Here is a 21,906-nt window from a genome sequence, read left to right as displayed (position 1 = left end):
ATAATAAAATGTCATCCATGTAATGGTAAATTATAGACTTAGGAAATTGCTTACATATTATTTCCAATGGCTGACTTACAAAGTATTGGCACAGAGTGGGGCTATTGAGCATTCCCTGTGGGTGGATGGTTTTTGATATCTCTTAGTAGGCTGAGAATTATTAATAAGTAGGCACTGTGAAGGCATATTTTTCTCTGTCCTTTTCTTGTAAATGTATAGTGAAGAAACAATCTTTCAAATCAATAACTATGAGGCCATCCTTTTGGTAATAGAGAAGGTAAAGGAATTCCAGATTGTAGAGGGCTTGAATTACCTTACTGACAGCTCTTAGATCTGTCACCATTCTCCATTTACCAGATTTCTTTTTAACAACAAATACAGGAGAATTCCAAGGGCTGGTTGATTCTTCAATATGGTGAGCATCTAGTTGCTCCTGTACCAGCTGTTCTAAAGCCTGCTGTTAATCTTCTGTTAATGGCCACTGTTTAACTCATATTGGTTTCTCAGTTAACCATTTTAAAGGTAGAGCCATTGATACCTCTAAATGTTTGCTAGTTGCTTTGTACAGCCTGAATGGCTGGTGACCTTTGTGTATAGTGCCTTATAATATCCTTTCCAGAATTATGAGTTTCTGGGCATGCATGAATGTTAATCTGGGTATTCAGAAATTACCACAGCAGGTCACAACCCCATAAATTCACTGCAATATTTGCCACATATGGCCTCAGCTTTCCTCTCTGTTCTTCTGACCCTATGCAGTCAACCCATCTCATGCTTTGTTTCACTAGAGATAGAGTTTCGATTCCTAGTAATTGAACATCTGCCTCTTGAAGAGACCAATTCTGGAGTAATGATACTCACGTCCACACCTGTGTCAATCAAACCTACAATTACAATGCCATTTATATGCCCCCTTAGCTTTGCTCTTTGATCATTTATAGAAGGTTGCCAGAATATACATTTCCTATTTCCTATTGGATTTTTAAATTTATCTTCCATGTTTATTCCATCATCTAGAACAGTATGATTTTTTACAGAAGGCTCTAGATTTTTTAATTTTCCTGGTGAGACATGTCTTCCACAGTGACTGGAAATGACTGTACTACTTTTGACTTGGGGGTCTGCAAGAGGTTCACCCAAGGAGTTTCCCAATGGTATTGGGTGCTTTGTCTGTCTTTTGTTGATCTGCATTCATTGGTCCAATGTCGGCCTTTGCCACACCTCCTACATATACCTGAAGGCTGAGTCCTCCTATTCTTCTCTTCTCTTCCAGAGGAGACATTATTCCTAGGAATTCCTTGTCTACAATCCCTTCTCAGATGCCCTATTCTACCACAATTAAAACATTTGGCATTTTGATGTCTCCTCGTTCCTTTGGAAATTGCTTCTCCTACCCAAGATTCAGTATTATAGTCAAATGTCTCAATGTTCATTGTATGCAGGATCCATTCATGCATTGGTGCTGATCTAACTTTTAAAGGCCGAAGTATCTTGAATTCAAGTAACTTGAATTCTAAGTTGGCATTTTCCAAAGCCAGATATTCAATAAGTACTCGTCTAACAAGCCACTGGGTCTGTTACTCCTATTTGTACTGTCTTAGTTAATCTTTGTAAAAGTCACTAAAGGGTTCTCTCTGACTCTGTTTAACCCTGGTATATGATTCAATTATTTTTCCTATTTTTGTATTCTGTCCCAAACATTTAAAGCTGCTGTGTGGTGTAGGGACAATTTGTTCATCATAAAGCTCTTGAGTCTGTGGGTCACCATAAGTGCTCTCACCAAGAATTTGTTCTTGGGAAGTCTCAAGTCCTTTTACTTTTCCCTGTTGTTCTAAAACTTTTACCTCTTCCCTAAAATAACATTTAAACATCAGTTGAGGCCTGTCATCCAGGACTGCTGAAACCAGTCATGTGGTGTCATGTTAATGCTAGAAGCCCATGTCTTTATCATCTCCCTAACAAACAAGTGCAGTATACAAGTCATAAGTTATGACAGCTTGCTTGATTTCTTTTAGATCATTCATTCCTATAGGTATCCATCTACCATCTTTGGATCCTTTGGGGCCTTTAGAACTTAATGCTTTGTCAGAGTAGATTACAGGGTAGGAAGCTAAAACCCTGGGTAAGTCATCTCTGACAGCTTCTGGCGATGCTGAATCCTGTCCTTGTACCTTCTTTCTCTGCTCATCAGCTCCAGTAATTTCCTCAATCATTTCAAATCTTTTTACTATTGTCTTTTGTAAAGCCTGAATCTCCTGTCCTATATATATTTCTAGTGATTTCATTGAGGCACCTTGCTTCTGGTCCTTATTCTGCATGTGTGATTCCAAGGTCTGAAGTTTTTTCTTTAAAGATAACATCTCATCTTTGGACATTATTTGGATAGCGTGAAGATTGCTTTCCTGGAGAGATACTCTATCTGCTAACCTATCATAACTTTTTAACAGATTTTGATTGTCAAATTAAACAATATGAATTCTTTCATTTAATTTATCAGTATCCTTTGACATGGATTCAATTTTGTCTGTCAAATTATGGTTACCCTTTTCAAGAGTATTAATTTTTTTCAGGTAACTTTTGATTTTCTTTCTTTTTTTTATTGAAGGAGAAAAAAAAAGAAATTCCCGCCTCCTCCCAGCCTCCCATTTCCCTCCCCCTTCTCCCACTCTTCTCCTCCTCCCCCCATTCCTCTCCCCCTCCCTCTCCAGTCCGAAGAGCAGTCAGGGTTCCCTGCCCTGTGGAAAGTCCAAGGTCCTCCCCCCTCCATCCAGGTCTAGGAAGGTGAACATCCATACTGACTAGGCTCCCACAAAGCCAGAACATGAAGTAGGATCAAAACCCAGTGCCATTGTCTTTGGCTTCTCATCAGCCTTCATTGTCCTCCATGTTCAAAGAGTCTGGTTTTATCCCATGCTTTTTCAGTCATAGTCCAGCTGGCCTTGGTGAGCTCCCAATAGATCAGCTCCACTGTTTCGGTGGGTGGACACACCCCTCGTGGTCCTGACTTCCTTGCTCATGTTCTCCCTCCTTCTGCTCTTCATTGGGACCTTGGGAGCTCAGTCTGATGCTCCAGTGTGGGTCTCTATCTCTATCTCCATCCATCGCCAGATGAAGGTTCTATGTTGATATGCAAGATATTCATCAGTATGGCTATAGGATAGGGTCATTTCAGGTTCCCTATCTTCAGCTGCTCAAGGAGCTAACTGGGGACATCACCCTGGGCATCTGGGAGCCCCTCTAGGTTCAAGTCTCTTGCCAACCCTAAGATGGCTCCCTTAATTCAGTTATGTGATTCCCTGCTCCTCTATCCAACCTTCCTTTCTCCCAATCATCCCGTTTCCCCAAGTTTCCCCCATTCTCCCCTTCTTACTTTTCTCTCCCCATCTCCCCTTACCCCTGTCCCACCCCACCCCCAAGTTCCCAATTTTTTGCCCAGCAATCTTGTCTACTTCCCATACCCAGGATAACAACTATATGTTTTTCTTTGGGTTCACCTTCTTATTTAGCTTCTTTAGGACCACAGATTATAGACTCAATGACCATTATTTGTGGCTAGAAACCAATTTTGAGTGAGTACATCCCATGTTCCTCTTTTTGGGGCTGGGATACCTCACTCAGGGTAGTGTTTGCATCCATTTGCATGCAATTAGAGTTGCAATTAGAGGTGCAACCTGGTGCCACTAACAGTCCTGAGCCTTTTGGCTTTCTTGCCTTGGTGCTGGTTAAATACTGAGAAGTATGCTTTGCTTGACAATTAAATCAATTCCGTACACAAAGCAAAATGCTCAGAACTTATGGGGAGGGAACACAAACTGGAAGCTGTGCAAGTCGCCATGCGTCAGGGAACCATGGCAGGGAATGCAGCAGTGGGGGCGGTGCTTGGGGGTAGGGTGTGCGCACACTTGAGAAATTTCCAAGCCACCACACTCAGTTAGCTCCACTGTGGTGGTGGTTCTACAAAAAAATCACTTAGGTAAAAGCAAACCAAGCATGTAGGGGTGGGAATCTTTCTGGGTTGTGGACCTAAGCCTTTAAGCGCGTTCCACCTGGTAGGTGTGGTGCCTGGCTCCACATGGGCACCAGATGAAGAAGGACGCTTAAAATAAATCCCACACTAGCTCAGAATTGAGTATAATAGAGGATTATTTATTTAGGGGTAGACTCACAGATCACAATCCTCTGCTCCAATGGGGAACAGCAATCAAATCCAGCAGCCAGGAAAGAGGCTGGACTCGTGCTTTTCATTGGCATATATAGTATAACAGGCCCCGCCCAAGTGGGCAGGTAACTTAAAGGCTAATGGTGGTAGGAATTCCTACAACATCTTATTTCTATCCATTTCTAAAATTGTTTTGTTCTTTGACCTGTTTCTTCTAAGGTGATAGCTACCTCCAATTGTCTAGTGACCCAAGCTTGTTTGTTTTTGGAAACAGGGTCTCATGTAGCCCAGACTGGCACCAAAGCCAGTACATAGCTGAGAATGGCTGATATTTTGCCCCTCCTGCTCCACATCCTAAGTGTCAGGAATACATGTCTCACTGTGCCTGGTGAGTGATTGTGGGGATTGAACCCAGGCCTTATGCATGCTAGGCAAACACTTTACAAACTAAATGAGCTGCTCCCTCAGGTGTTCTTTTAAGGCTAAGTTACTGAGTGTCAAGACTGTATTGACTAGCTTGGAAAAGGGAATAAGTGTCTCAAAAAGTTAAAGAAGAAATGTACAGATCAACTTTCATCAAAATGCGTTCCATAGATTCCTGGGGTCCTTGGATAGCTGGAATTCCAAATGAAAATTCTGAGTTCACCTTTAGGAACTTTGATACAAGGATTCTTAAGATGTGTGGTGCTTACCTGTGTGTCAGACAGTGTTCTACAGTCTTCGCATGTAGTTATCTATGTCGTCCTCACAATGGCCATATTAGATAGGTGCAGCTTGTGAGGAACCTGAAGTGTGTAGAGTTTAAGTCCTATAATTAGAGGAAGATGAAAAATTGATTCAGAAGTAGGAAGCCAGGTTCCTAAGCCTACCTCATAACTACCTCTTCTTTTCCAAAAGAGATAAAGACAAGAAGTAAATAAGATTTAATTCTGAAGGAAAGGTCTGTGACATTGCCCAGTTAGCTCTAGATCAAATATAAATTGGGACCAAGATAAGGAACATTGTAAGAACACAGGAAGCCAGTGATCAGTGGGGCATCTTCCTCCACAGCCTGGTCCCTTTTGTGCTGTGTGTGTTACAGCCTCCCTGACGTCAAGAGTATGCAGGCTACCCCTTCCCTGTTCTTACCAGTGCTGCTCTCACTTTACCTACTTCCTCCTTGCGCTGTATATCTTTGTGTTTAGTCTTTAAACCTTGTTCAAGATGCTACTGATTTGTAAGTACCAGACTCCCCATCCCATGTGTACTTTTGCAAGTCTCCCTAAGGACTGACTGATATTTCTAACTTGAGCTTTCCCTGCGACACTTTCCTTTACCTCTGTCACCATCTTTCTTATGTTTTCATTCATTCTTTTGAATGTAAACTCTACATACACAGTGAAATCAGTCAACCTTAGCTTCTGATGTAATGAAACTTATAAAATGTAAGTTAAAAGCAAAAACAATAAAGGACTTTGAATAGAGAAATTTATCTGATCTTCCCTCCCCTCCTCTTTTTCTCTTGTCCCTGTTTTTCTCCTTTATTCTCATTAACCCAGAACTTTGGAGTTCAAGCAACCTTTCTTTCTCAACCAGGCCACCTTAGTAGCTGGGACTACAGGTGCATGCCACTGCGTAAAGATTTTTTTTTAAGGCTACCCAGACTTTAGTGTAGGGTTTCAAGAACAGAAACAGGAAGCTAGGGGGTCTTTTGTATAAACTAAGTTGAAGAAGTGATGGTGGGAGCTGGAGAGATGGATCAGTGGGTATGAGTACTTCCTGCTCAAGTGGGAGCACCTGATTTTTGATCCCAGAATTCATGTTAAAAGCTGTCCATCTAAACAGAACTCTCAACAGAGGAATCTAAGATGGCTGAAAGATACTTAAGGAAGTGTTCAATATCCTTAGCTATCAGAAAAATGCAAATCAAAACAACTCAGATTTTTTTCTTACACCTATAAGAATGGCTAAGATCAAAAACACTGATGACAACTTATTCTAGAGAGGATGTGGGATAAAGGGAACACTCCTGCATTGCTGGTGAGAGTGCAAAGTGGTATAGCCCATTTGGATGTCAGTATGGCTGTTTCTCATAAAATTATGAAACAACCTTCCTCAAGAACCAGCAATACGACTTTTGGGTACATGTCCAAAGGATGCTCAATCATACCACAAGGACATGTGCTCAGCTATGTTCAAAGCAGCATTATTTGTCATAGCCAGAACCTGAAAACAGCCTAGATGTCCCTCGACCAAAGAATGGATAAGGAAAATGTGGTATATTTACACAATGGAGTACTACACAGCAGAAAAAAATAACGACATCTTGAAGTTTCTGGGCAAGTGGATGGATCTAGAAAACATCATATTGAGTGAAGTAATCGAGACCCAGAAAGATAAATATAATATGTACTCACTCATTAGTGGCTTTTAGACATAAAGCAAAGAAAAATCAGCCTAAAGTTCACATTCTCAGAGAACCCAGACAACAATGAGGACCTTAAGAGAGAAATATATGGATCTAATCTACATGGGAAGTAGAAAAAGACAAGATCTCCTGAGTAAATCGGGATCATGGGGACCATAGGAGAGGGTAGACTGTAAGGGGGGAGGCAGGGAGAGGAGCAGAGAAAAACATATAGCTCAATAAAGACAGAAAAAAAAAAGCTGTCCATGACTGTTTGCATCTGTAACTCTGGCACTGTGGGGAGCTGAGATAGGAGGATTACTCGGCTTGCTGGCCACCAGCCCAGGTCTGAGTTCAATAAGAAAACAGTCTGAAAGGAATAAATGCGGAGTGCTACAGAGCAGGACACCCAGTATCCCTCTGACTAATGTACATACATGCATAGCCATAGGCACCTATGCACACATGTACAGTCACCTCAAACACAGACACACATGATTATGTCTTGCATATATTGGGAAATTAAAGATAATAAGTAGTTGAATAAGTAATATATTCATTCAGTTAAATAGAGCTCCCAAGATTTATTGATGAATGAGTATGGATTGTGAATGATAATCTTTTTGGTAGAACATCTAGAATAATAGACATGTATGTTATAGGAATGCGGGAAAGATTGTAGAAAAAACAGATTTATGCTAGAAATAAAGAATGCAGAATTATACATGTCTCAGATTTCTATTAAAATGACAGGAAGGGATATTTAGTTTGATCGCTACTGTTTGTAACTTTTTTCTTTAAGTTTTCTTAATTCAAAAATGCAGAAATGAGGCTTATCAAATGGGGTTTATCTCAATGCTAGAGTGGCTATCTGGCATGCAAAAGGCCCTGAGTTCAATCTTCAGAGGTGCAGGTGTACATGCACACGTGTGCCCATGGACACACTCATAGACACACACACGAAACAAATGTGTACATGCACATGTGTGCCCATGGACACACTTATAGACACACACACGAAACAAATGTGTACATGCACACGTGTGCCCATGGGCACACTCATAGACACACACACACGAAACAAATGGGTCTGGAGCTCATTTTACATTGTTAGAATCTACAGAGTAGAGTAAATGAACTAAAATATATGATAGGTGGTCACACTCATGTTGGACTTCCTTAATCAGAATATTTCGGATTGAAATCCAAGAATGGAACATTTAACAAATCCTCTCACCGTTCTTCACCAACATTCCTCATTTATCTACTTAGCAATCCTATGTACAGAGAAGAAGAGACACTTACTACCAAGCTAATTAGAAGAAGAATTGGAACCATAACAGGTGCTTTCTAAAGCTTTTGGCTTAAGATGTCATATTAATGAATTGCTACATTTAACTGCCAGACTGCTTACTATTAGGCCTAATTTACTATATTTATTGGAGGTGGATTTAACAGGACTTCTAGTGCCTTTCTCTGAATTACTGATATTTTTCCAGCAACTAGGACATTCCTGCTTCTATGGTATCCTTTACTAATTAGGTCTTTGCTTTGTTATATAGTGTTCTTGTCACACACACACACACACACACACACACACACACACACACACACACCAATTGTTTTGTTGATCTCAGACTAATTATTTGAACTAAACCTTCCATCTTTTCTTTAAAAGGAACATCTTCTCCTTGCTCTCTGGAAGGCAGACCTGTGATTTCCAATGTAATTTCTTGATGTGAGAACAGCATTTCTTAGAAATAAACTTTTATGATTAGTAGTTTAATTATCCTTCCATTTTCCATGGATGCTTTCATCTTGTTGGTTCTTATAAAAGGAATAATCTCTGTCTTCTTTCTTATGGTATTAGCGTAGTTGTACTATATCCATAAGCTATCAAATAACTACCCCATGTTTCATGGAACTAGAAATTATGTTTGCCCCTTAAATTATATAAAAATTGTATAATTGAAAACATACACAAGGTCATTTTTGTTTTGCCATCTGAAAGAAGAGCAGGTAGTTATTATGCTTTACTAGCCAGAGGTTACAGATTTCAGATATCCATGATATGTGGATAGATGGACAGAACTTAGGAAAGCGTGGTTGTACATCTCTGTGTTTACTATGATTTTGCCTGACTAGAACATGTAAACCTGTAGCAATAAGAACTTTGCCAATTTAGATATATTTTCCTCCCGGAAAGCCAGCTGCTCATCAGAGTACTGTGTTACATTGCTTTTTTCATTTCTTTTTTTATATACATAAGTAACTTTTGTTTCATTATAACTTCACATTGAAGTATATGCTATTAGTTTGAAAGCATGTATGTGTTTAGCTCTCCTGGCCAGGAATAGGATTTCCCAGGAATCAATTAAGATGTATTTGCTTTAAAATTTTGAAACACATGATGAGCAAATATTTATTTTCAACAGAATTTTAAAGATAATAATATTAATGGCTCATTTTCTCTAAAATTTCTACTAGTTTCATCAAATTTAACTGCTTGTTTGAAGTTCTGCCATATTGCTTTCCTTGTTTGCTCATTTATTCTCACTGTTAGTCTGTCAATATTTATCACATTCAAGCTGTTACAGTTTATTAATATTATAAAGCACTTGCCTAATGTGTGAAGGCTTGTTGTGTTCCATCTATAGCACTAGAAAAAGATATGTACATACTCCAGTCTCCTATTTATGTTTGTATTTTACTAAGCTTGTCTTAGTCTCCTGTAGATTTATTTATTTAGAAACAGGATCTTGTTTTCTAGCCTTGCTATGTAGAACTTTCTATGTTGATCACGCTGTCCTCAAACTCATTAGAGCTGTCTGCCTATGCCTCTGGAATGCTGGGGATAAAAGGTGTGTACCATCATGCCAGACCCATTCCTGTAGATTTTTAAATGGTTAATATATAGCTTCCTGATAAAGTAGAAGACTACTTCAGTACCTCAGTACCAGAATGTACTCAAGTACAAATCACTGAACAAACACATTTGTGAGGTTTAATAGAAATTACATGTCCTTAACACCTTTCTAAATGATTGTCACACATTTTTTTACTGCTGGCAGATCATATAAAGGAAAAAAGACAAAAACTGTATTTTCATATTTCAATTAACATATTTTGGTAGAATAACATGTCCATTTAAAAATGTTTTTATTTTTTATTTTATTTTATGTGTCTGAGTGTTTTACTTGCACATATGCCTACATGTATACCTGGTGCCCTTAGAGGCCAGAGAGAGTGTCAGATTCCCTTGGATTCGAGTTACAGATTGTTATGAACCACGGTATGGGTTCGGGGAATTGAACTCTGTTCCTCTGGAATAGCACCAGTGCTTTTGACTGCTGAACTATATTTCCAACTTCACATTTGGTGAGTTTAAATGCATGAATCTAATGTTACCTCGATACTGTAAATACTTTGAGATCTTTGCATAATAGAAATACACTCATGGACTGGAGAGACGGCTCAGAGGTTAAGAGCACTGTCTGCTCTTCCAAAGGTCCTGAGTTCAATTCTCAACAACCACATGGTGGCTCACAACCATCTGTAATGAGATCTGGCGCCCTCTTCTGACCTGCAGACATACATATAGACAGAACACTGTATACATAACAAATAAATCTTTAAAAATGCACTCATTTGTTTGCTGTGGGACACATCAACTCCATTTCCTTCATAAATTTTTTATGAATATGAATGTGCATGAAAGGAATACTCATTAGGAAATTGGATGGGTTATATTTTGATAATACTATATGATCAGAATTTGCATGTTCCAGAGATTATTTAACATTTTCGTTAAGTCATTTTTCAGTTTCTGAAACAATGTTCACCTTCCTGTGCAGATGAATGAATTTCAGGTTTAGTTTAAATATATACTCCGTTATTTTCACATTGATTCCATATATCTTAATAATTTCAGTCGACTTTATTTTAGTATCTTTTAATTTTGATGTTGAACCTCAAGAACTTTCATAAGTGATTTTTGAAAACATTTCAAATATTAAGAAATATAAGTAGACTTTAAGTTAAAGAATTTTAAGATTTGCTTGTTAAAAAAATAATTCTCTTGGTTGCATATCAAAACGCCTGAAAATTTAAGGCCTCACCTTGATCAACTAAATTAGACTCTACAGTGTTACTCATACTTTTTAGGTAGTTCTGACAAGCAGGTGGCTTGGTATTTCTTGTTAGTGTGCAGTTTTCATCCTGGATTCATGATAGTATTGCCTGGGAAGTACTTAAAAATGCAAGTTGCTGCATGCTGCTTCTGAGAAGTGTTTTTGTTGTTATTTGGCTGTTCTTCGGTGGAGCTTCTGCCTCTGTGTGCTATAAAAGTTCTCCAAGTGGTTTTTATTAAGTAGCCATGGCTAAGAGACACTGGTCAAATGCACAGAGAACTGAGCTGGAACCAGAAAACTGGACAGTCCACTCCTGATTTCTGTGAACTCAGGTAAACCATCTGGCGTATATGAGTCTTCTTTGTAAAATAGAGCTGTGAGTGATAGCTTCTAAGCCTGACAGATAAAAGGTTAGTATAATTTTTTATTTTTTAAATATCACTGTATGTGAGAATGCAGTCATGCACGCGGAAGTAGGATAGCAGTATCGGGAGTCTGGGGTCCTCGCTTGTTCATGCTGTGCAGCACACTCCAAGCCAGCTAGCCTACAGCTTCCAGGAGATTCTTCTGTCTCCACCTCCTATCTCTCTTGCTGAAAGAATACCAGAATTGCAAATGCATGCCACTGCATCCTTATTTTTACATTGGCTCCTGGGCTAGCACTGCAAGTGCTAAGCCACCTCATGAGCCCAGTTGTTACAGCCAAAGGAAGCAATATTCTTACAGTGCTTTACAATCAAGTGCTGAAAAATGGTAGCAGTTAAGTCTTACAATGGGAAGAACGATCTCTTCAGGACTCTTATACTTTGGGAAGGAAGATTTTAGATCTCCAAAGTACAAGTGACTTGGCTTCCTTGACTGAGCTCAAAGTATGTCCCAATTCTTAGAGTTTTCACTACATTTTTTTTTTTAGACCAGGCTGCTAGTGGCAATAGGTGGTTGGAAATCAACAGGGGGTAGAAGAAAAATTGTAGTTGCTCTAAGATGGCAATTTGAAAAGAAAAGAAAAAGAATATGGGCTAGGAGTGTAGCTCAGTAGTAGAGCTGTTGCTTAGCATATGGGAAGGCCTGGATTCTGAAGAGAAGCAAGGGAGGATGGCAGATCATGTAACTAGAGTCACTTTTCTCAGATTTACTCATTGCCTTACACTCATTCAGTTAACACTGAACATCTTCATCCCAGTGTCCTGGCAACTGGAATGTACAACTAAAAACACAGGTTCCATAACTCTGGTAGGTGAGTACGTAGTTAAGCAATGAGATCCTGTGTGCAGCAGGGGAAAGGTGCTAGTCCACACATTTTTCTTCTTATTCACTACTCGTGGAAAGGGAGAGTAAGACTCACCCGTTGTTTGTATATTTTACATTGTGTTTGTCATCAGTATAACCTAGAGAAGATTTAGCCATGAGGGTTTTTCTGCGGGTCTGTGAAATCTGTTACATGAACCAGTTGCTTGATTTTCGTGCTCCAATCCTGACCTCTAGTGGCTGCCCATGAAAATTCCCCAGAACCAAATCACTTCTTTTTGCTGATTACCTATCAAATTCCAATTTAGCTATCCTAAAAGACTGGACCTTTAAAAAATATAAAGAGAGGCAGAGCAAATAGTTTTAAGAGAGGCAGAGTAAAACAATGGACTTTTTGTCTAACATGCTGCAGTATTCTTGCTGAAGGTCTTATATTTAAAAGCAGCCAGTACCTCTTTACTTTTGCTTGCTAATTATCTATCACTTTCTCCATTCGTTGAGGAAGCGAAGGGTATTACTATACAGACTATAGAAGAGAGAAATTTCAAAGAAAGGTAAACTGGATTCTCTTCTGATTATGTGTTGCTTGTTGCGTGGTACAAGCTGCACCAGAACTGACTGGATTGAAAGCCACAGTTTTGTGATGGGGCATTGCTGTCATGTAGCCTCCTGGTGGTGTGTGCAGAGAGCACATTGTTACTTCTGTGATATTTGTGCAAAAACATAACCTAAATTTAATTTTAATGGAAATAAAATTGAGGAACATCGTACAGACCAGTATTCTTCAGAAGTGCCAGGACCATGGAAATGAGGGTGAAATCTGTCCTAGATGAAAAACTAGGTAGATCAGACTTCAAATTCCTAAGTAAGGTTCAGAGTTTTATCCTGGATCAGAAAAAAAGACATTTGACAAAGATTTCCTCCTTATTTCTTGGTTTGGTTCATTGTATATGATTTGATTATGTAACATACTGTCATTTGGTGAAACTCATTCTTGGAACTTTATTTACTCAGTTAGATTATACACTCCTACACCATCAATGAATGTTTTTAAAATTAAAAATACTTATTAATTTTGCTCATGGTCTCATGAGTTACCTATTTGAGAAGGGCTCAGATGTATGACCATGTTTTGATTCATGTGATATTAACTAGACCATTCCAATTGACTTCCAAGATCTCTTCTCTCATGTAATCCCTGGTCTTGACCAGTGACATTGTCTGGTCCACTATACCCTCTTATTGTTCATCTTCTTAGAACAATGAGAATAAAGGTCTAAGTGCTCTTTTGCTTCTTATATGATAATTTAATTCCAAGAGCAACCAGTCTAGGAGACGGGCAGTCTAGGAGTTGGTTCCTAAAACCCTCCCACCATAGTCTTATCATCAGAGTGCTAACATACTTTCTCAGATTTAGAGGAGAGTTCAGATGCCCTACCGCTCAATGGAAGAAGTGTCAAAAGTTGTAGCCTTCATTAAGCCACCGCGGATACCTAACTAAAGTTTTACTAAATAAGCACCTGAGGTAAAATTAAAATACCAAGGGCCTGTGTCATTCTGACACTCCTAAGCTCTGTTCATGGCTTTAAGAGTGTGCTGTCTCTGAGATTCAGTTTTCTTGTCTCAAAAAATGATTACAATAACAAATATGCCATAGATTTGTTGAGGAAATATCATCCAGAAAAAAAGCCATAAAGTGCTGAAGATGGTAAATAAATACATGACCTAATAATAATTGCTAGCATTTATCAGATACCAAATAACCCCTCAGTTGATAGGCTTTTTGCATGCTGTTGCTGTTTCCTTTGGTCAGAACACCTTCCTGGGGTGATGTATCCTCTTTTGGATTTAACAGATAACCAGCACCCATTCCTCTTACTGCCTGTGGTATCCTTGTATTTTGGCTCCTACAAATCTGTTGACTTTGCACTCCCTTGTTAACTTTCCATTCCTACATGCTGCTTACATATGTTGATTCTGACTAATGACAGAGGTGCTGATGCATATGTAGTCCTTTCTTGACATTATCTCTTCAGCGTTTATACTCAGTGCTGTTAGCATAATTTTTGACAGTGTCTCTCCCAAGCTGCCAGGCTTCTCTGAACCCATGGCTGCATGCTCATCACAGCCATATATTCAGAGTCTTTCTTGCAGTGAGTGTTCAACTGCCGGCCTTTATTTATGCATGATTGTGCTGCTCAGTCATTAACCTAATCAGAAACACCGTGATCTGTACTTCATAGCAATTACTCACTTTGGGGCAATTAGTTATAGGTGTTCTTGAAGGCAAAGCTATTGTCAGACTGTGACTGAATTATGAAACAGCAGTGTCCAGATCAGTTGAGGAGCACCTCTTCTTGTACACAAGGCTGATGTCAATCTACTGTCACAGAGGAAAATGGTGACCCTTTCTTTCTGCAGCAGTCTGGTTTTTTAGTGTCTCATAACCTGAGAGCAGTCAACCACTTTTTGTTTGTGGATGCTTTCAATGTAGAAACAAATAATAGAATCTTGTTTAGATAGAATGCACCTATTTCTGCTTTATGCTCTGTAATTTTACTTGTATTTAAATGGGAGAAATTACTTTAATTCTCTGAATTTAGAGGCTATATTAAATAATACCGGAACAAGGCACAGGTTCATCTGAACTTTAGACTATTGTAACACATATCCAAGAAAATCAGTTTGCAAGGAGAAAAGGGTTATTTTGACTCAAAGTTTATAAGTTTCACCATGTGATTAAATGACTCCATTTCTTTGGAGTTATGGAGTTCATGACTTCATGAAAAGAGTTCAGAACAAAACTTCTTTCTTCATAGTCAGAAAGTATAAAATCAGGGAGAAGCCAGAGTTCCACAATCCTGTTTAAAAGCATTCTCCCAGGGACCTAAAAACACCTACTTAGCCCCACCTTTAAAAACTCTGCCACACACATGTGTACACACACACACACACACACACACACAGCAATGCCACCCCAAGAAGCAAGCCTTTATCACATAGGGCATGGGTCTTTTGATATGGAAGCTGTAATATTCACATGTCAGTTTCTTCTCTAACTTAGTGGTTTAGAGAATGACTTTTATAATTATGATGCTTGAGTTAACATACTTGGTCTGTTTTTTGAACTGTGAAGCCCTAGAAAAATCAGTGATTTCTATAAAATCTATTTTTTTTTTAATTTTTAAGTAAGGCTTTATTATATAGCCTATGGTGACTTCGACCTTATCACCCTGCTGATTCTCCTGGTTTCTGGTAGATACACTCCTAGCTCATTCTGTAAATCATAATTTATTTTTGTGAAAGTTTAGGATTGATGTGTAAGGAATAAGAGTATGCTTTTATGTAATTAACTCAAATATTGGCACATTTAAATACTAATCTGACTATCCTGAAACTCACTGTATAGACCATGCTGGCCTTGAACTCATAGATATCTCTATGGCTCCCAAGTTCTGGGATAAAAGCTGTTTATCATTATGCTTGGCTTATATATTCTTGTTTATTATTTTGCTCTTTTTATGGTTTATTATTATTATTATTATTAAAATTTCCACCTCCTCCCATTTCCGTTCCACTCCCCCACTCTCCCTCTCCCTCCTTCTCCAGTCCAAAGAGCAGTCAGGGTTCCCTGCCCCTGTGGGAAGTCCAAGGTTTTACCCCCTCCATCCAGGTCTAGGAAAGTGAGCATCCAAACAGACTAGGCTCTCACAAAGCCAGTACATGCAGTAGGATCAAAACCCAGTGCCATTACTAAAATATAGTAGTTAGACTTACTATTGAAATTAACAGATAGTCATAGCAGCCTATTTATTTGATTTTACTCTTTAAAAAAGGATTTATTTATTATATATAGTGTTCTGCCTGCATGTATGCCTGCAGACCAGAAGAGGGCACCAGATCTCATTACAGATGCTTGTGAGCCATGATGTGGTTGTTGAGAATTGAACTCAAGACCTGGAAGAGCAGCCAGTGCTCCTAACTTCTGAGCCATCTCTTCAGCCCCTTGATTTTACTCTTAAGAATCCTCTGTTCTTGTTTATTGAATAGCACATAAACAGTGGACATTTGCTTCCTATCTACTGCTTCCAGTGAATGAAGCATTCTTAACAGGCATGTTTTATTTTGGGTCAGGGGACAGGATTACACGTTGTATCTAAGGCCAGTACAATTAGTTACCTTATAAAGTCAGGTTAAATGAAAGCAGGCTGAGCAGCAGGAGAGAAACAAATTGAGCACGAAGTTTTAATTGCTGCAAGGCATAATATTAACTTTGTTGTAGGGTTGGGCAAAAGTTGAGTTCCTGAAGGTGAGAGGTATTTCCAGAAAGTTATTACCATACCTACTAATAAATTACTAGACATAACTTGTGCCTGAACAGTGGAAACATTTTGGGAATGCCCCCTCCCTTGTTTGTTTTCTAGAGCTATTTTGGCTATTTAGAGATTTAAGGTTGTTTTTTTTTTATATTTCTCTGTTAATGTTTTTCATAGCTTTGTTGCTTCAACATTAGTTTTAATAAAATTCAAGAAAAGAGGTTTTTACCATAACCTCTGGTTCTGTGAATCAGCCTAGTTGAATATGAAGGGGAAAGAGTCAGCTATAATGAATTAGGATGGCTAGTGTAAATCACTAAATAAGCATGTACCGTGTGTATGCCTGCATTGTTCTGTGAAAGGTCATTGTATTATACACCACAAAACTTGGACTGGAAGTGATCTAACTCTGCTACTAAACATGTATATAAGCTTGAGCTAGTCACATTCATACCCTGAAACCTGAGAATTATAGCCTACATTATTATGAGAATCAGTGAGATTTTCATGTTGTGTAAAAACAGGGAAGTATGGCCAGTGTTTGAAGTGATGCTGTGACTGACAGCCATGATGGTTGAATATGCAGTGGAGTTTTCAATAAAGCCATGAAACAATTTTGGAAGGAAAAGAGGAGTGTGGGCTGCTGTAAGAGAAAGTGTGCAAGTGTTATGCATTTGAGGGAAATTGAGAAATGGAAGAGACACTTAAATTTTAAGTGTGGACTGGACGTGCTGGATTTAGTCTAATGGCAAACCCTCAATTGGAAAGCTCTCAATTATGAGAGTTCATTGTATCTCACTGCTATGACAGGGTACATAGTGTTAAGACTGGTTTTTGTTTGTTTGTTTAATTTTGGCGTACAAACTTTGGCAGATAAGTCAGTAGCTACTTGAGTTGGTTAAAATATAAGTTTAGATTGTGAAAACAATTGTAATTTTAGCCCACATTTTAAAAAATCTAAGATAGCCTTCTTACCTTTTCCTCCGGCTGGTAAGTTATAATCACAGTCAGTCTGGAATCATCTCTAACAATGGTAATGTCAATGTTTTCTCCTCTCATCCCGGTTGCACTTTCCTTCTCATTTTGGAATTAATTAAGTAAGCCAAAACCAAAATATTAGGTTCATAACTTTTAGTTTAGTCTGCCAAATAGTTTGTGTTTATCATTCATTTTTTTCTGTTATTCTTTTGTAATTTTGTTACCTGGCTGTAGAAGGTTGCCTAGTACTCCATTACAGAAACACTAAATATCTAGTCCTACTCATTACAGGACACTAGGTGTGTGGTCCTAATCACTACAGGACACTAGGTGTGTGGTCCTAATTATTATGGAAGACTAGGTATTTAGTCCTAAGCACAATTTCTGGTTTGGAGAGAGAAATCAGAAATCCTTTGTAGAACACACTTCTCATGGTACAGTTCACATCTAGAAGGCAGATAGATTCTTTGAAGTGAGAACATTACCAAAGCCTTAGCTTATGAGAGATGTTAACTGAAAGATCTTTCTTCTCACATAGGAAAACTTGCATGAAAAGAAACTAGAACATTCTTTGGAGACATTGTTTCTGAATCTGTTATTTTGAGCACATAAGATTCTATATCTCTTGGATTTAATTGCTCAATAATTCTTCAGTCAGTGGGCTGAGCCCAGAGTTCAGTTTAAGCTCCAGTATGGCTTCCACAGAAATAGCTTATTTTTAATGAAAATTTACATGATTTTCATGAAAATGGGGAAAGGTTCCTCATCTATACAAATAATACACACACACACACACACGCACGCACACACGTGAGCACTAAGCATGCAAACACTAAGCAGACAATAGGAGTACCATGTGTTGAAGTCAGGTTTTTTTGTGTGATCTTCCCACTCAGCAGGAGTTTCTCTCTTGTTTTTTTCTGCCCCTGACAGGATATCTACATAACCAAGAAGTACAGAGTAGAATTAGAGAATTCAGTCAATAATTTTAAAAAATCACCATCTTTTTTCCATCTTTAACAAGGAACTTGGATATAGAATATAGGCCTTACATATAGGGAAATAAGCCACAAATGGATAGAATAAACAGGCCTTATACATGGAGAAATAATCCAAAAATGGATAGAACGATGTAGTAATAAGGGCGCGGCGGGGCTGCGTCCCTAACACCCCAGCCGCCTGCCCGGCTAGCTTTACCCGAAATAATTACACAGACACTGTATTCATTTAATCACTGCTTGGCCCTTTAGCTCTGGCCCTTACTGGCTAATTTTGATATCCCGATCAACCCATCTCTAATAATATGTGAGTACCGGTCTTACCGGGAAGATTCTAGGTCGGAGCTTCATCGCGTGTGTCTGCCTGGGAGCAGGGCATGGCGTCTCTCTGAGGCGTCTGCTCTGGAGAGGAGAGCTGTCGAGTCTGACCTCACTTCCTCTTCCTCCCGGCATTCTGTTCTGTTTACTCCACCTACCTATGTCCTAACCAATAACACGGGCCAAGGCAGTTCCTTTATTAGCCAATGACCTTCCTCCATCAGAACGAAATAAGTTTTTATAAAAAAACTACTTTTATGTATTAAATAGAACATTGAATTTTCATAAGTATTTTAAGAAAGCAAAATACCTTTTGAGAAGTTTTGATTAGTATTTGTATTGGCACCATTACTACAGAATACCTGAAGGACTCACCAATGGAAGGGATGTGGTGTCATCGTGGGAGAGATGGCATAACCACACCTGGGGCAGCAGGAGCATGAGACTGCTTGCTCACTTTAAGCAGATGAAGAAACAGTTCTCTGGCTTGAAATGGAGCTGACCTATGATTTTTAAAAAAGATTTATCTATTCGTTTTTATTATGTATACAGTGTTCTGCCTACATGTACATCTGCACACCAGAAGAGGGCATCAGATCTCATTACAGAAGAACAGCCAGTGCTCTTAACCGCTGGGCCATCCCTTCAGCCCCTGAGCTATAATTTTTGTGTTCTTTCCTACACCTACAGACTAGGCCTTGCGTACAGCAGGTCCTATTATCTATGAAAACAACACTACCAGATAGGCCTGTAGCTAATATTTCACATCCAACCATAATACTATTGTAAGTAAAAATGAGAGAATTTTGGAGTTTTGTTAATAATGTATGAAGTATTGGGAAAATACCCAGTAAAATAGTGGTAGGTAGGAAATGTGATCCTGTTGATGTTCACATTTATTTATTTATTTATTTATTTATTTATTTATTTATTTATTTATTTATTTTCTGTTTCAGGGTTTGAACATAATCTTTCATGTAGCCTTGGCTCTCCTAAAGGTACGTCTATTTTCATCGTAAGTTATCAAAATATGTTACCTCTTTTTCTTGGTACTGGAATCATTCCACTTACAGCCTGTGACTCACTTTAGACTTTATTATTTATGTTTTGCATATATGTATGTGTTTGGTGTGTGTGTTTGTGCATCTCTCTCTCTCTTCTCTGGGTGTGTGTATATGTATGTATGTGTTTGTGTCTCTGTATGACATGACATGCGTGTAGAGGTCAGAGGACATCCCTCAGAATCAATTCTCTCCTGCTGGCATAGAAGATGACTCTCTTAGAAAGTATGATCCTCTCCCTTTCATCCCTTTAAGTTATCATTTATTTGGTATTTGTTTTTCCTAAAATCCATTTAATCTTACTAACACTCCAAAAACATAAAAGATGTTTTCATTCATAAGAGCTGTATAATAGGAGACAAAGCTGAAACCTATTTCATGTCAAAATGAAACCATCTTTTTTTTTTCTAAAAATACTTCCTATAACATCCCTGGAGGTACCTAAACATATAATTGAATTATTTAAAAGCTTCTATATTATACTAAAAAATAAACTACTACATTTCAATTTGTTGTTCTTTTCCTGATAGCTGGAATTATATGATCCTTTAGAATTCAATTATAATTACCTTGCTGAATTTTATATTAATATATCAATATAGTTCTAACCATATAGTAACAATAGGACATTTGTGACAGAGTTGGTTTTTTTTTCTTAAAAAAAAAAAAGTAGCCCAAAGAAGACATTCTGCTATTGAAGACGAAAATTACCTTTCTTTCCCCAGTAAGTTTGTGGTGAAACCACAGACAATGGACCTGGACAGATTCAGTTCTGTTTTCAGCCTTTTAGACCTTGCTAAATTAAGTGCTTAGAACTTCAGTTTTGAGATAATAATAAAATTAATTTATGGCATTACAGTTAAATAAGATGGTATATTAAACTTCTTAGTAAGTGTCTAAATATTTACTGCCCAATTACTGTCAGCTGAGGTTATTACGGTCCCGCCCTCAGGTCCTGTGACTGTGGAGCAGGTGCTCTTAATCTTGGAGTCAGCCCTCCAGCCCCCAACTTAAACTGTTTTCATGGCATAGATATATTTACTTACTCCTTTCATAGTGGACCTTAACGATGATTTTTTTCCTGATATTAAAATAAATCTACTTTATCACATGCCCTCTCAACAATAAATAAAGCTTAATAATGACTAGGCAGGGAAAGTATTATGTGGTTGAAACTAAAAATACCATTAAATCATAAGTAAGTACACGGAAGTCCAACAAGGTTCTATTTTTTGCTATAATTTCTAATTGTCTTTTTCACTATCAGGCATTTTATGTTTTCCAGAAATCTTTTCCTATATATTTGTAGCTCATTTCCTAATGTTTAGTCTGTCTTTATGTAACGCAGTGCTATCCCTCTAGATAGAAGACCTGTACTGTACACCAACTTAATACTGTAGCTATCGACTAATTGCTTTCTTGAGTGATACACTGAGTAAAATATTTGTAATATTTTAATTTTTTTTAGCATTTTAAACCTAGATGTATCCTTGTCAGATGACATTTTTTTTTTTGGCCTCTGAGTAGAAAGGCATCTTTTACCTTCTCTAATGATGCTTGAACATCCTTCAGACATCATACTGCAGAATTAAAGCAGTTAGAAAAGTTAAAGGAGAAACCACTGGTAAAGTAGGGATCTATGCTTGTAACTGCCTTATATGAATCCTGAAACTGACTCCACACCGAGGTGGAAGATGTGGGACTACATTGAAGTGAATGCCATCAATCTGATTGCCCTACCTGATAGAATAAACATTCAAACATAAACAATACTGACTGACTTCTTATTTTTTCATATGTCAGAAAAAAAGAATATGCATCTGTTTATATAAAAGTTACAACCTGGATAACTTTATAGAAGTTTTGAGCCTGACTGATTTTTGAGTAGACCCTATGTCTGTATTAGAAATGATTTCTTGTGCATCTTCTGAGCAGACTATTAGCAGAAGCACAGCCCAGGTCATAACTGAAGAGGCTGCCCAAGGTTGCCTAAAATGTTATATCTCAGTAATGACAAAGCTTGAGTTAGTTATTTTCCTTTTTACCTACTACTAGTACATATTAATTGAGTTCAATCATAGAATTCTTTTTAGTATTTTCATACTTGTGCATAATATACTTTGATATGGTTACCCAGTTACGCTTGCCTACTGTTCCCTTCCTCTACTCTAATAGTCCCCTTTCTTTCCTGTCCTTTTTTTTTTAAACAACTACATTCATCATGTGGAAGAAAATATGCAATATTTTTGTCTTCCTGGGTCTGGCACATTTTGCTTAGCACAGTGACCTTCTGTTTCATTTAGTTTCTGGAA

General features: G+C 38.1%; 1 protein-coding gene across 4 annotated transcripts in view; it reads left to right on the top strand.

The window, feature by feature from the left end:
- Positions 1-21,906, top strand: part of Rabgap1l (RAB GTPase activating protein 1 like) — a 599,727-nt gene that overhangs the window by 407,771 nt on the left and 170,050 nt on the right. For all 4 annotated transcript variants that reach the window (XM_075988370.1, XM_075988369.1, XM_075988371.1 and 1 more), the window contains one exon: positions 19,490-19,531. In XM_075988370.1, the coding sequence (XP_075844485.1) occupies positions 19,490-19,531 (42 nt within the window). The remainder of the gene's footprint in view (positions 1-19,489; positions 19,532-21,906) is intronic.

This window comes from Microtus pennsylvanicus, chromosome 10, assembly GCF_037038515.1.
Source record: "Microtus pennsylvanicus isolate mMicPen1 chromosome 10, mMicPen1.hap1, whole genome shotgun sequence".
Classification (NCBI taxonomy): Eukaryota; Metazoa; Chordata; class Mammalia; order Rodentia; family Cricetidae; genus Microtus; species Microtus pennsylvanicus.
This window is presented reverse-complemented; position numbering and strand designations above follow the sequence as displayed.